Source organism: Chinchilla lanigera, unplaced genomic scaffold, assembly GCF_000276665.1.
Source record: "Chinchilla lanigera isolate Chin_1 unplaced genomic scaffold, ChiLan1.0 scaffold00068, whole genome shotgun sequence".
NCBI classification, from domain to species: Eukaryota; Metazoa; Chordata; class Mammalia; order Rodentia; family Chinchillidae; genus Chinchilla; species Chinchilla lanigera.
The window spans coordinates 10,361,862-10,374,204 of NW_004955469.1; the positions used below are offsets into that span (position 1 = coordinate 10,361,862).

The 12,343-nt window shown below is 49.7% G+C and overlaps 1 protein-coding gene and 1 long non-coding RNA gene across 6 annotated transcripts in view; both read left to right on the plus strand.

Moving 5' to 3' along the window:
* The window catches only part of LOC106150259, a 45,130-nt gene extending 40,305 nt beyond the window's left edge, over positions 1-4,825 (plus strand). Inside the window, exon 2 of the long non-coding RNA XR_001236981.1 lies at positions 4,325-4,825. This is a non-coding gene — a long non-coding RNA (uncharacterized LOC106150259). The remainder of the gene's footprint in view (positions 1-4,324) is intronic.
* A 3,959-nt stretch (positions 4,826-8,784) lies between these two features.
* The window catches only part of Plb1 (phospholipase B1), a 140,618-nt gene continuing 137,059 nt past the window's right edge, over positions 8,785-12,343 (plus strand). For all 5 annotated transcript variants that reach the window (XM_013522646.1, XM_005400530.2, XM_013522647.1 and 2 more), the window contains exon 1: positions 8,785-8,992. In XM_013522646.1, the coding sequence (XP_013378100.1) occupies positions 8,788-8,992 (205 nt within the window). In that variant the 5' untranslated portion in view covers positions 8,785-8,787. The remainder of the gene's footprint in view (positions 8,993-12,343) is intronic.

Genomic DNA, 12,343 nt, shown 5'->3' on the forward strand with positions numbered 1-12,343 from the left:
TGAGATACATCCCCAGCCCTCTTTTCTTTCCTTTCACCAATCTTTTTCTCTTTGTTCTTTTGTTTGTTTTTTGAGACAGGGTCTTGCTCTGTGGTCCAAGCCATCCTTAAACTCACCCTGTAGCCCAGGCTGGCCTCAAATTTGAGGTGATCCTCCTGTCTCAGCCTCCCGAGTGCTAGGACTACAGGCCTACACCACCACACCCGCTTCACTTTGTTCTTTATACTGAATACTTTCTACTGATCTAACTTCAGGCTCACTACCTCTTTTCTCTATTATCTCCATTCTGTTCTAAGCCAATCTGGTTAACTTTATTATTTTTCAGTTTCAGAAAATTGTCAGGTTTTCTTTTAAACAAAGTTGATTTTTCAACTGAGGTTTCCTATCTTTTCATTTGTTACAAACATAATCTCTCATCTCACAAAGAATAGTTATATTAGCTCCTTTAAAATTATGCTCTGCTAATTCTGATGGCTGGGTCGTCTCAAGGATGACTGTGTTGACTGACTTTTCTCCTAAGAATGGCAAAGCTTTTTGTAAATAAGGAGGGGAAGAGGGTTTGAAGGGAGGGGAGAGGAATGGGAAAAAAAGGAATGAGATATGTCATGTATAGGTACAAATTCCCTATGATGAATGTTACCATTATATCTATCTAAAATGTACCAAAAAAAAGATGGGGGCTTAAATATAGGAGGCGGGGGTGCAAGCCTGCAACATCCATGCCAAAAAAAAGAAGAATGGGCCACATTTTTTCACATGTTGAATAATTTTGGTTATTCTGGACATGTTTAGAATGTTTAGTTGTGCAGGCCTTAATTCTATAAGCTAGTTCCTACAAAATGCTGATTTTGTTTTGTTTCAGCAGGCAGTTGAGTTGGTTGGATCAAGCTATAAACTGTCTCTTGGGCAACAGTTCAAATCCCAGTTCAGCTTGTTTATTCTTTTCCTGGCTGCTGGATCCAATCATGCGAGCGTAGGTCAGGAATTGGCCAGAAGCTCGGACAGAGCCTCTACCCAGAACATGTGGTCTTTCTATTCACGGAGTCCCTCTCCTCATTTTCCAAAGGTCATGGTTGCCTCAAACCCTATCCTTTGACTCTTCTGGCCAAACAAATGAAGGTTTTCTGCTTTATCTGCTTTGTCTGACCCTCTGTGCAGCTAAACACCATTTAAAAATGGGAGACTCATTGAATGAATTCCCTTTCTCCAAGTAATCATTCCCTTCCTCCAAGTAATCATTCCCTTCCAGAAACTTTCTGCTTTTGTTCACTCTTCAGGGCCTTGATGTTTATATTTTGTTCAGAGTTTAGAGTTGCTGTTTTTAGGGGTTTATACATTAGGAGTTTATTGGACTGCCCTGAAAACTGAGCTGCCAGCTTTGTTTTGGATACATGAAGCTTGAGATGTCTGGTAGACATTGCAATGAAGATGTTCCCTCACCAGGTGGGTAGAACCTAGAAGTATGGAAAGAAATCATTTAACCTTTGGCAGGGCATAGATGGTACATAAAGTCCTGTGGGTAGGCAACACCACCTAAGGTATGAGTGTAGATGTATAAGAAAAACAGACCAGAACCAAGACCTTGGTACGTCAGTGTTTAAAGACCAGTATATGATAGAGAAGAATTAGAAGAAGATATTTCAATAAAAGACTGGCCAACTGCATCACATGCTGCTGATAGCTTACACCAGGTGACGACAGAAACTAAGTGCTGGTTTAACACCATGAGGGTCCTTGGTATTAACCTGGGAACTGTTTTGTTCAGAGGGTGGAGTGGGAGCTGCTAAAATGGACAGTGAGTCCAGCAATATGGGGAAAATTCTTCAAGGAATTTTAACATCAAATTATACAGAAAAGCAAGCTTGAAGCTGGAGGGGTTATTTAGTAAAGAGAAGCTTTATCTTGAGTTTTGATCTTAGGAAAATTACACCATGTTGTAAAGTGAGAGAGGGAGGAACGGAGAGGGAACTGTGGGTGGGTCAAGAGAGTCCAGGATCCTGCGCATAGGTGGAAAGTGGGCCTCATGTGGACCGACAGGCAGCTGATTTACAGCAAGTGACAAAGGCCACCCTGTTGATTTTTATCTGTTCCTTCAGTCTGCAGATCATACTGAACAACAACAAGTTAAGTAATTCACATGTCTGCAGAGAGAGGCTCTAGACCATGCTGCCAACTCGTTGCCATTAATCCAGTGCTCAGGTGATCTTAGTGGGGAGAGAGCAGGGGCTGAGACGGAAGGATCCAGACTCCAGAGGCACAAATAGGTACAGAAACTGGCTTCATCCTGCAGTGGAGAAAGAGTAGGGATCACATGAAGTGTCAAGACTGGTGGCTGTCATTGTTCAAAGGAAGGTGTATGAGCAGAAGGACACACAGTTCTCATGAGAGAAAAACAGTAGCATTTTTCTGAGGCAAGTCTGGGATCTCTCAGTGCATTCTGCCATTGCCTCTTTGCCGGGAAGTGGAGAGTGGTCCCATGCCAAGCTGTCACCAAGCGCTAATCAAGACTGCCTGAGAAGATTAACCAGAGACAGGATTTGGGCCACATAGCAGAGTTATTTCACTCTGCCTTAGATCTGTTGCACTTTCTTTTCACCAATTTTACATGATTCAGTGCACACACAGATAGGATATGTATGCTCACACAGAATTAAAATTTTAATGAAATAATTTGTTCCTGTGATGTGCTCTAATTTCTCCTCCTCCTTCTCTCCTCCTCCCTCCTTCTCATGCTAGTTATACCAACCAAATGGATTTCAAATCCACAAATGAGTCCTAACCTGTAGTTTGGAAAACACCACTCAAACCACATTTGGTTATCAGCTCAGGGCGGCGCATTCTCGTAAGATGACGATCAGCACACAATCCGTCACCTCTGCGTAGCCCTCTTGCCATTGATTAGCCTATGTGAGCTTTAGGGTGGGGGTAAATGTACAGTTCATCCCCCTTGGTCTGACCTCAAACTAACTCACTTCTCTGCGCAGAGAGCTGCCGCGCTGAGCTCACTCCCCCATTCCTTGGTTCCCTCCTTATAGGATCTACAGCCTCCCACGCTCCATCTCCACCTCCTCAGCCCTGTGTGAGGCCCCCGAAGTCAAACTATTTGAATCACAGCATGTCCAGGGGAAAGGGATGTAAGAATCATCTGACACAGTCATCCTTGCACTGTCTCAGGGGCTGCCAATCTCTGCGTGCGCCACCCCTAGCAAAAGAGAGCTCCTTGCCTAGCAAGGCAGCCTCTTTCATCTTCACACAATGATTTGGCAAAATCTGCATTTTTGTGGCTTCCATTTGTTAGTTTTTGTGTCAAAACTACAGAGACGATGTGTGTGCTTGGAACATGTCTGCCCTTCAAGTGTTTAAAGAGAACAACCACATCGTCTAGCTCTTCTCTTTTCTACACCCCCGGATTTGTCAATCTCATGTAATGGGGTCACCTGGCCCTCCATATCCAGCTCCCTGTCCTCCTAATAAAGCAGGTTTCTAGAAAGTTGATCGATGCTTCTGAAATACAAGCTTTCAGACTTTGACACGAAACTCCCCACGCAGAGAACCTGGGCAGAGAAAACAGGAGCTCTCACCTCTCGCGACCTGGCTGCCCAGCAGCGAATGACATGGTCTGGATTATTAACAGCTCACATCAGAGTACATGGTGGCAGACAAGCAAGGGCAAATGACAGAGGAATGGGAGGGATCCTAGCTCCAGAGCAGACTCCTCCGGGGTAAATCCACAAGCTGAGCCTGAAGGAGTCAGGCCTGCGAAAGTATGCACAGCCCATCCGGGAAGAGCTAAGTACTCACAGGATGTACCAGGGAGAATCAGACTCCAATAGCTGCCAGGGCCTGGCAAGACAGTACTGGGAAACAGACCCCTAACATCCCTGCCAGGGAGAGGGAGGGCAGTGGGGGTACACACTCCATCTCAGGGAAGAAGCTTTTCCTCTGGGCAAGCCAATTAAGGTGGAGCAGGAATGGGGGCTCTCGTGCTTCTAGAGCATACACATTTTCAAAAAAAGTTGGAGCCCTGCATTTTGCAGCATAGAATCATCCCATTTTAAACTGTCAACTCATTAAAAACGTTTTCACCCTATCGCATGAGATGACAGTGTCCGGGTAAATGAAACACTGTGACACTCTGCTGTCCCTGCAGATCTCTGTTCTGTCCCTGCAGGGCTGGGAGGCCGGGTCTTGGGGGAGACGACCCATTCCTCAAGTCCTTGCAGACACTGCTCAAGTCACTGGCGGAGCAAGGGCCGCATTTGGGGAAATGGCCACATTGCCTGAAGAGCTAGAGTCTCATGCAGCTGTGCTTTTCTTCCGGCAGAAAAGGAGAGCGTCTGGAGCGCCTGGACGCTGGAGGCCAGGAAAGCTTCGGGTGGACGCGGTCCCACCCCAGCAGGAGCAGCTGCCTACTCAGACAAGGAGGGGTCCTCGGTCTCTGCTCAGACACCAGCTTCCTGAGTGGCCACCAACTCTCCTCCCAATGACTTCACTTGTCCACATGCAGAGCACTGCACATGAGGATTTTCTTCAAGACTTTCAGATGGAAAACTTGTGAAGGCTGGGTAACAGTGTAGTCCCTAGAGCCATAGAATCATAGATTTTTACAGAAGAAAAAGAGGGTTTCCAGTCTCCTAGCTGGCCAAATGAAGTAAATGGAAGTGAACTGTAATTTGCCTAAAGTCTCGACCCTGGTTCGTGGACTCATCTACAATGCCAGGTAATCCTCCTGGCTCCTCAGAGCAGTGAATTACAACTTCTTCTCATTCCACCCATGCATGCAGAACCAACCATCTTTGAGATAACATGGCATTTTATGCAAATATCTTGCCCGGTCTTCCTGTCTTTCTTGTTATTAGAATCCACATTTTGAGCTGTGTACTGCAGCTCATGTCTGTGATCCCAGCGCACAGGAAGCTGAGGCAGGAAGATACCAAGTTCAAAACCAGTCTGCGTTACTTAGGGAGTTTGAGGCCAGCCTGGACTATGTACAATTTTGTCTAGATATTGTTAACAGCATGCTCAGAGAAAGTGGCACCAGCATTAGGAGATGAGTCATGCTGAGCTTAGGCCAGCTACGGTGATGATCTTACCCCCATGGCTGGATTAGGGGAATCCATGTTCTCAGAGAGAACTGAGAAATTTGCTGGAGACCTCAAGAAAAGATCTTTGATGAAAAGAGAAAGGCATACATGACCAAAAAAGTTCTGCATTTGTCTTTGGACACCGTTGTCTCTATTGTGTATGAATGGGATGCTTGGAGATGTGGCGGCCATTTTGCAGTCATGAGGGAAAGCAAGGAGACTCATAGAGAATACTTAATATATGTCAGGATGGAACAGGTGTTTTATGATAACAGTGGAGGGACACAGAAGAAAATACACAGGCACAAAGGTGCAGCACATAAATCAAAACTTCCCAGAAAGTCAGCACCAAAGCTGGGATGATATTGGGCCCCTGAGCTCTTCTTCCTACCCTAGAGATGTGGAAGAAACAAGTGCACCTGGAGTGGGAACAGGGAGCGCCCCGAGGTGTGGGAGAGCAGGGCCGTAGCACACATCCCTGGAGAAGCAGGGGAGTCACCAAGCCTCGCGGGTATATACGGAGCCATGTGACAGTGTGGGCCCCTCCCTGGGAATTCGGTCATTCATCAAGGCACTTGGTCACTTTACCTTTTTGTAAAATGCTGGCTTTGGGCTGTATCCCACATCGCTGTCTTGGAGGATGGCAAGGAGCAGAACCTCTCTGGCTGCCTTTTTGAAGGTTGCTAGATTGTTGGACCGGCAGAGCACGCATGCCCACAGATGACAGAAGCCAAAGTAAGCCGGCGAAGCACCAGGTGGGCAGCTCAGGCAGTGAGGGCCTGTGGGCGTGGAGACCTGGGATGGTTTGCAAGAGCAACAGGCAAGACAAAGAAGGGGTCAGATGATGGAGATTCGGGGCCTGGAGGACAAGAAAGTTTGGGCTTTCAGGAGAAGGAGTCTTCATTTTACTTTTCCCTGCACCACTGAAAGCTGTTTAGATTCTGGGTCTTAGTCTACATTCTAACTCATAGCTTCATTCATTTCGACACAGATTTATTGAGCAGCTACTTTGTACTACTATATACCAACAGTTGGAACTACAAAGAGGCAAAGCATTTAATGAGCTCTGTGTCTGTACTTAGACGTGTGATCCCTCAAAAGCAGGGAGTAAATGCTACCTGGTGGGGAAACAGTGTGGGCACAGGGTGCTACCAAGTCTGGCTAGGGGAGGAAACCTGAGAAAGTTGTGGGAGTGGCAGGGTGGCTTTGCAGGGATGGAGGATGCGTTTTTTAAGGTAAAGAGCAAAATAAAAGACAGGCAGGAAGCAATAGGGAGATCAATCCTCTTCAGGTGGGAACAGGATCAAGAGATCGAGGGAGGCAAGGGAAATGGGATGGAAAAAGAGTTGAGATGCAGAGGCACACGTACAAGCAAGGAGCGTGACCATCATGCACTGTAAACGCGTGCTAATAAAAAGTAAGATCTGAAAAAAACATAGGGAATTTATAAAGGAAAAAAAGTGACCCAAGTGGGAAAGAAGGGAAGACTTCTCCACCAAGAACTCCCCATGGGAAGAGGGGCTCGGGACGCGGGCTCTTGGGGTGTTTGGTGTAAGGGAGGTAGGGGGGCAGTGGGCAGCACGGTGCAGGCAGAGGACGGGAGGGGGCTGCGGTGGGAGCCCTGGAAATGCCCTTTCTCTGTGTCTTGGGGTTAGGGAATTCTCTAGGTGAGGAGGCTGCTGGGCTGCTGATAAATTGGCCCTCCGCTGAACTTTCGAAAGTGTCCTGGTCCCCGGGCCGCAGGCTTGTCCTTGTTCCTGGGTGGTCAGCCCATTGTCTGGGTCTTTGTTCCCAGAGGAGGGGTGAGGGAGGAGGTTCCTGCCACCACCTCTGCTCTGGCTGTGTGGATACCCTGAGCAGTGGATTCCTAGTGAGCTGGGAAGGGACGGGCACGCAGGGACATCTTGGGCAGAGCTTGAAGGCTGTGGGGCGGAGGCAGGCGGCCTCGGAGCTGGTGACCTTCTGCTGCCTGGTGACCACCAATGCTACCATCTCGAAGGGATAGAGGCAGCACCATCTGAGGTCACGGTGTCCGGGGACGCCAGCGGACTTGTCTTGGTAGGATTTGGACCAGACGGGTGATGCCAACAGGACACAGGGTGGCATTGCTCATGCGATTTCACAGAATCCCCCACAGCCTTCAGTTCCACCGTTTTCCCGCTCTGGCGAAGGTCTGGAAAAGACTGACCTCTGCTACTAAGTCCCTGGGGAAAGCTGATCTTATGGAAGCGCAAATTCCTGCAAAGAGAAGAGTATGTTAAAGCCAGCTATTGGGTTATGTACATGCTCACACATTTTGTCTTTTCTTGCTTTCAAAAAAAAAAAAATTATATCTCTGTGAAAACATTTAAAGACTACAGAGATCTACGAAGTCATAAAACATTCCCTCCTTGCTCCTTGTATGTCTCTTCCTCTTCTGCTATCTTGGGATGACCACGAGGAGTAGCAAGATGTCTTTACAGTTTTTTTTGCTCTGGACATGCAAAAATACAGATAGCATTTGGTGTTCACTAAGTCTATTTTGCTTTTCTTGACAAAGATGAAATCGTTCTAGTCAGACAGTTCTATATTCTGTTTTAAAGAAGAAAACAGTCGGTGATTGTATCCTAGGTCTCTTACCACAGCAAGACTTGTAAAAGCACCTCACAGTCCTTGGGCACCGTTCAAGTTGCTTAGCATTGAGAGAGGCCAAGCTGGTGGGGCCGGGTCTGTCAGTCCTGGGAGGCCTCTGCTTCTTTGGCCGTGTTGAAGGTCATCTCTGGTCAGCCAGGCCCCTCCCTCCCACGGTTACTGTGCTGGAGGATTAGGAGGGATCAAGGGGAGGCCAGGGTGAGTTAATGCATTGGCACGAGGCACAAGATAAAAGGTTGCATTGGTCTTGGGGTCAGAAGGCCAGGGCAGGCAGCGAGGCCCCTGGCTGGTCTGGGCAACAGCTCAGCCTCAGGGAAGTGTTTTTTCTTAACACAGGTCTGTCTTCATTTTCATTTAACCATAGCTGTTCTACACCAAAGGGATACAAAGACAAGCCTTTACATTAGAGGTATTTGTCCCCTATAACAGATGGCTGACTTGGGTACTGTCAGAGAGGTCAGGAATGTTCTGGAACTTCAAAGGAGGCGAGATCAGAGCTAGTGAGAGGGGCCTGGAAACAACAGTAAGTGTTCCTGAGGCCCTCAGGGAGCCAGAAGCCACACTGGCTGGCAGTGTTTCGTCCTTAAAGGAGAGACTGTTCCTTTTTTCACAGAAGCACTGAGCGACTTGCCTGGGGGCACTCTTGGAAAAGTGCCTGAGCAAGGCCCCTGACTTTCGGTCTGCACCGGGCCACCTGCGATAGGTGGGGTTTAGCATGAATGTGGAGGGTAGGAAGGAGCCACCTGAGACAGGTGGGGTTTGGCATGAACTGGAGGGCGGGGCCTGTCAGGTGTGGGGACAGGGAGGCATGCTAGGCCAATGGACACAGAGGCAGTGTGGGACCAGAGCTGTGTGTTCAGCTCCAGGGGAGTCTTTCAAGGTAGAGCCAGATGTGAAGGTTTGAGTCATGTGGAAGCTCTGGGGACAGGCTAGTGCTCCTCCCAGGTCTCAGGAATCACAGGGTAGGGCTCAGCTGGCAGCGCATAGAGTATGGTTATGACAGGGAAAGGAAGTCATGACAGAGAAGGGATGAAGGCTGTGGAAATGATGCAGGAATCAGGGCACGTGGAAAATGTGGGAGGGCATGGAGTTGCCTCCCTTCTGTGGGCAGTGGGGTGTTCTTGGAGATGAGCCGCCCAGAGGAGCCTCTCCTAGCTGGAAATACAGCAGCTGGATCTCAGGGAGAAGCCAGCAGTGTCCGCCGACCTGTGAGGAGACTGGAAGGCCAGCTGCGAGGGCAGCAGGCAGAGGAAGACAGCAGCTTGCACCCGGTCAAGGTGAGAAGTGACCCTCGATTGCTTTGGTCAGGGCAGGAAGAAAGGCAGGGTCTGTGGCAAGTCCGGGGTGGGCATTATTGCCACAGCTTTGGCTATGATGTGCTGTGAGCCTGTGTGTATCCATTCATCTTAGTCTGGGCCGGAGGGACCCAGCTTCCTACAGGATGACATCTGCTCTGTCCCACATGGCGCTGGGTCTGTGAGGATGGCCATGACCTGGGCCTGGCTCTGCAGATCCAGATGGAAGTGGCTGTGCCTTGGAAGTTCCTGTGGGACCCAGTGGGACCTACCAGGCCAAGCCCACAGCTGTCCTCTTGCTTGCGCTCAAGCTTTGGAACTCATCTCTTCTTCAAGACTGGGCTCCATCTCTGACTGCCCCGAGCAGCTTCCCCAGGGCCACCCCTCACTCTGCACTTGACAGCTCTGTGCTGCTTCTATGCTCTTTCCTCTTCCTCCACGTTCCTAGACTTGCTTATCATTTCTGAATGTCCAGCTTGAGACGATAGGGCCTTTCAGGGGAAGGGCCATACTTCCTTGCCTTTTCTGACACCAAAGTGGGGTGTCACAGCAGGCCTGGCATGCACAGAATGTCAGTGAGCAGTACATCCCTCCCACCCACAGCTGGGGCCTATGGCCGTGGGGTGTGACCCCAAAGCACACAAGAGGGGAAATGACAGGAGCTGGAAATGCCTCCGCCATGGTGCTTGTTGGAATGATAGTCAGCCTGGGAGGGGCCTTGTGATGACACGGCCCTCTTACTCTAGTGATGGGTAAACAGGAGGCCTGGATGAGGCACCAAGCTGACCTGAGGCTCTGAGGAATCCCTTTGCTAAAATCCCATTTTTCAGGCCTCAACTCCTTGACTTCTCTGCAGCTCCTCCTGTTACTCTTTGGAAGCACTCTTCTCTCCTTTTACTTCTATACTAGTTCCCCCTCTGTCTGCTCTGTAGGCCTTTTCTTCTCTGTCCAACCTGAACATGAGAGCTTGTCTGGTTGCAGTCGTTGGCCTGTTCTCCTCCTCTCTGGCATCTCTTCTGCACAGCTGGAGTGACCACACTGGACTCCTGAGTAGCTCTGGCCTGAGAGTAGCTCTCTTCTGAGTTTCTGATTCACATGCCACCTGCCTCTGCGGCATCTCTTCTGCATGTGTTCTAAAGGCTCCACACACTCATTATATCCCTGACTGAAACTACCCTTTCCCCCAGCGTCCTCCTTCAAACCCCTACCCCAGCCCAGCAATCCTGCGAAGGCCCTGAGCTACCATCCATGCCAGTGCTCAGGCCAGAAATCTTTTCTCTTTATTTGCACTCCATCTGTTTTGCTTCCAGAACCTCTCTTCACCCGCTTCCCTCTAGCTGTATCACCCCAGGCTTCTTCTATTTCCTGTGTGGGGGGCAACAACTTCCTGGCAGGGGTCTCAGCTTCCCCACTTGGCTCCCTGCTGCCCATCTTCCATACCATCCATCAGCTTTTAAAAACACGAGGCTTTTCCTCTCTTACAACCCTTTTCTTGTTTCGCTTGGGATGAAGGCCCAAGAGTTACCGAGACCTGGGCATCCCCATGTGCCCCTCCTGCTTCAGTCTCCATTCTACACAGCAGCCACCTGGCCTTTTCTGAAAGTCTCTGAGATCCCGCTCATCACAGAGCTATGAAATGAGACTAGGACAGGGTCCTTGGTTGTGGTTCATTATTGTCATTTTATATTCATTTGAGAAACTATTTAATGAATGTCTCTACCTTACCTGCTTAGAACAGAAGTTCCCTGAGATTAGAGGTCATGCTCAGCACACAGAAGTAGCTCAGAAAATATGTGCCCACTGCCAGGCCTCTCTTGGGGCTGATACCTCTGGACGCAGGTCACCATGCTCTGCAGGGCAGGTGCATGTTCTCCCTGCGTGCGTCTACGGCCCAGCATCAGGGGTAGTGGGAGGGGGGTCAAGCAGACCTGGGACATCAGGTTCCAGGGAAGTGATGGTCACAGGGGAAGAGAAGAGAGGTTGACCCCAGGGCTTGGCATAGAGTTGGGGAAAGAATTGTTTTATTTTCTAGAAATATGAGAAGGTAGGGAGCGAGATCTTAGGGGAGGGAGAGTCCAACCCTTGTGTCCTCTTTAAATCTCCACCACACGTTTGGAACTCAGTTGCATCTAAGAAGCATAGATGGTCCCGGGAGAGGAGAAACTTCTCTGCAGGCTGTGCACAGGATGGCTAGGGCAGGGGCTCTGAGCCCTGGGGGAGACACCTGGGCAGATGGCAGCTGGCATGATTCCTGCAGGGCTTGGGACTCTGCACAGCTTTCACAATATTCAAGTTCTCAGTGCTTCAAAGAGGCAAAGGAGTTTCAGATCAGATAACCTGGACTGCAGCATGAAGCCCAAAGAGGCTTAACGCTAGGCGGAGGCTCAGTTTGTGTCTGTTGATACCTAGGATACAAACCCACAGACACAGGTGAAGACACATGTCACACGTCACCGCCTCTTCCAAAAGCAGCAACACGGGGCCAGTAACCTTTTAATCCATTCTTCCCGGCAGGGTTGATGCCCGTGGAATAAGACATCTGGCCCTGGGTGATATAAAAAGTACACGTTCTGTTCCATCAGAAACATCTCCCACCCAGTCCAGGCTGGGGAGCTGGCGGTGCAGCAGAACATCACCCACGTCTCTGCCTTTGCTCTTTACCTAGTCCCTGCCTGCTGGGAGAGCCAGGCTGCTCCAAGAGCAGAGAGGCAGGGAGAGGGGAGAGGGACCCCAGGAACAAAGGGGCTCAGCAGCTTTTGGCAGCAGTATCTGGTTTTAGTGCCCTTGGGGAATGGTGGATTACAGATCTGGGTTCTTCCCAGGTGGCTCTGTGTGGCTTTGGACCCTCCCCTTGCTGAGGCTTTGCTCTGACACATGTGATGCCTTGTGTCTGGCCACACAGGGTAGCCCAGGGTCTCTCAATCGCACCTCACCCCTTGGGATCTTCTCAGTAGGGTTGGTTGTCCTACCTCATCCTCACAGCACCACTCCTGGCAGCCAGCTTGGCCAAGATTGCTGTGTCTACTTGTCACTGCCTCACATACAGGGGCTTCTCAGGGATCAGAGTTGTGTCAGTTCCTGTCTTCCTTGAGGTTTGGGAAATGCCTCTCAAATTCCTTGGGCTCCTCAATGGCTTACTGATCACTTCCCTTCGAGAAATCCTCATGATGTGATTTCGGGGTCCTGAGGAATTGGAGGTGGGGCCCAAGGGACTCGATCGTCTCCTACATGAGCGGCACAGGGGTGCACAGGGGTGCACCCAGAGAGAGGATGAAGCAGTGCCTGGAGCCTACTGAGTAGCTCTAGGTTTGGGACTCTGCCAAGACCCCAAGA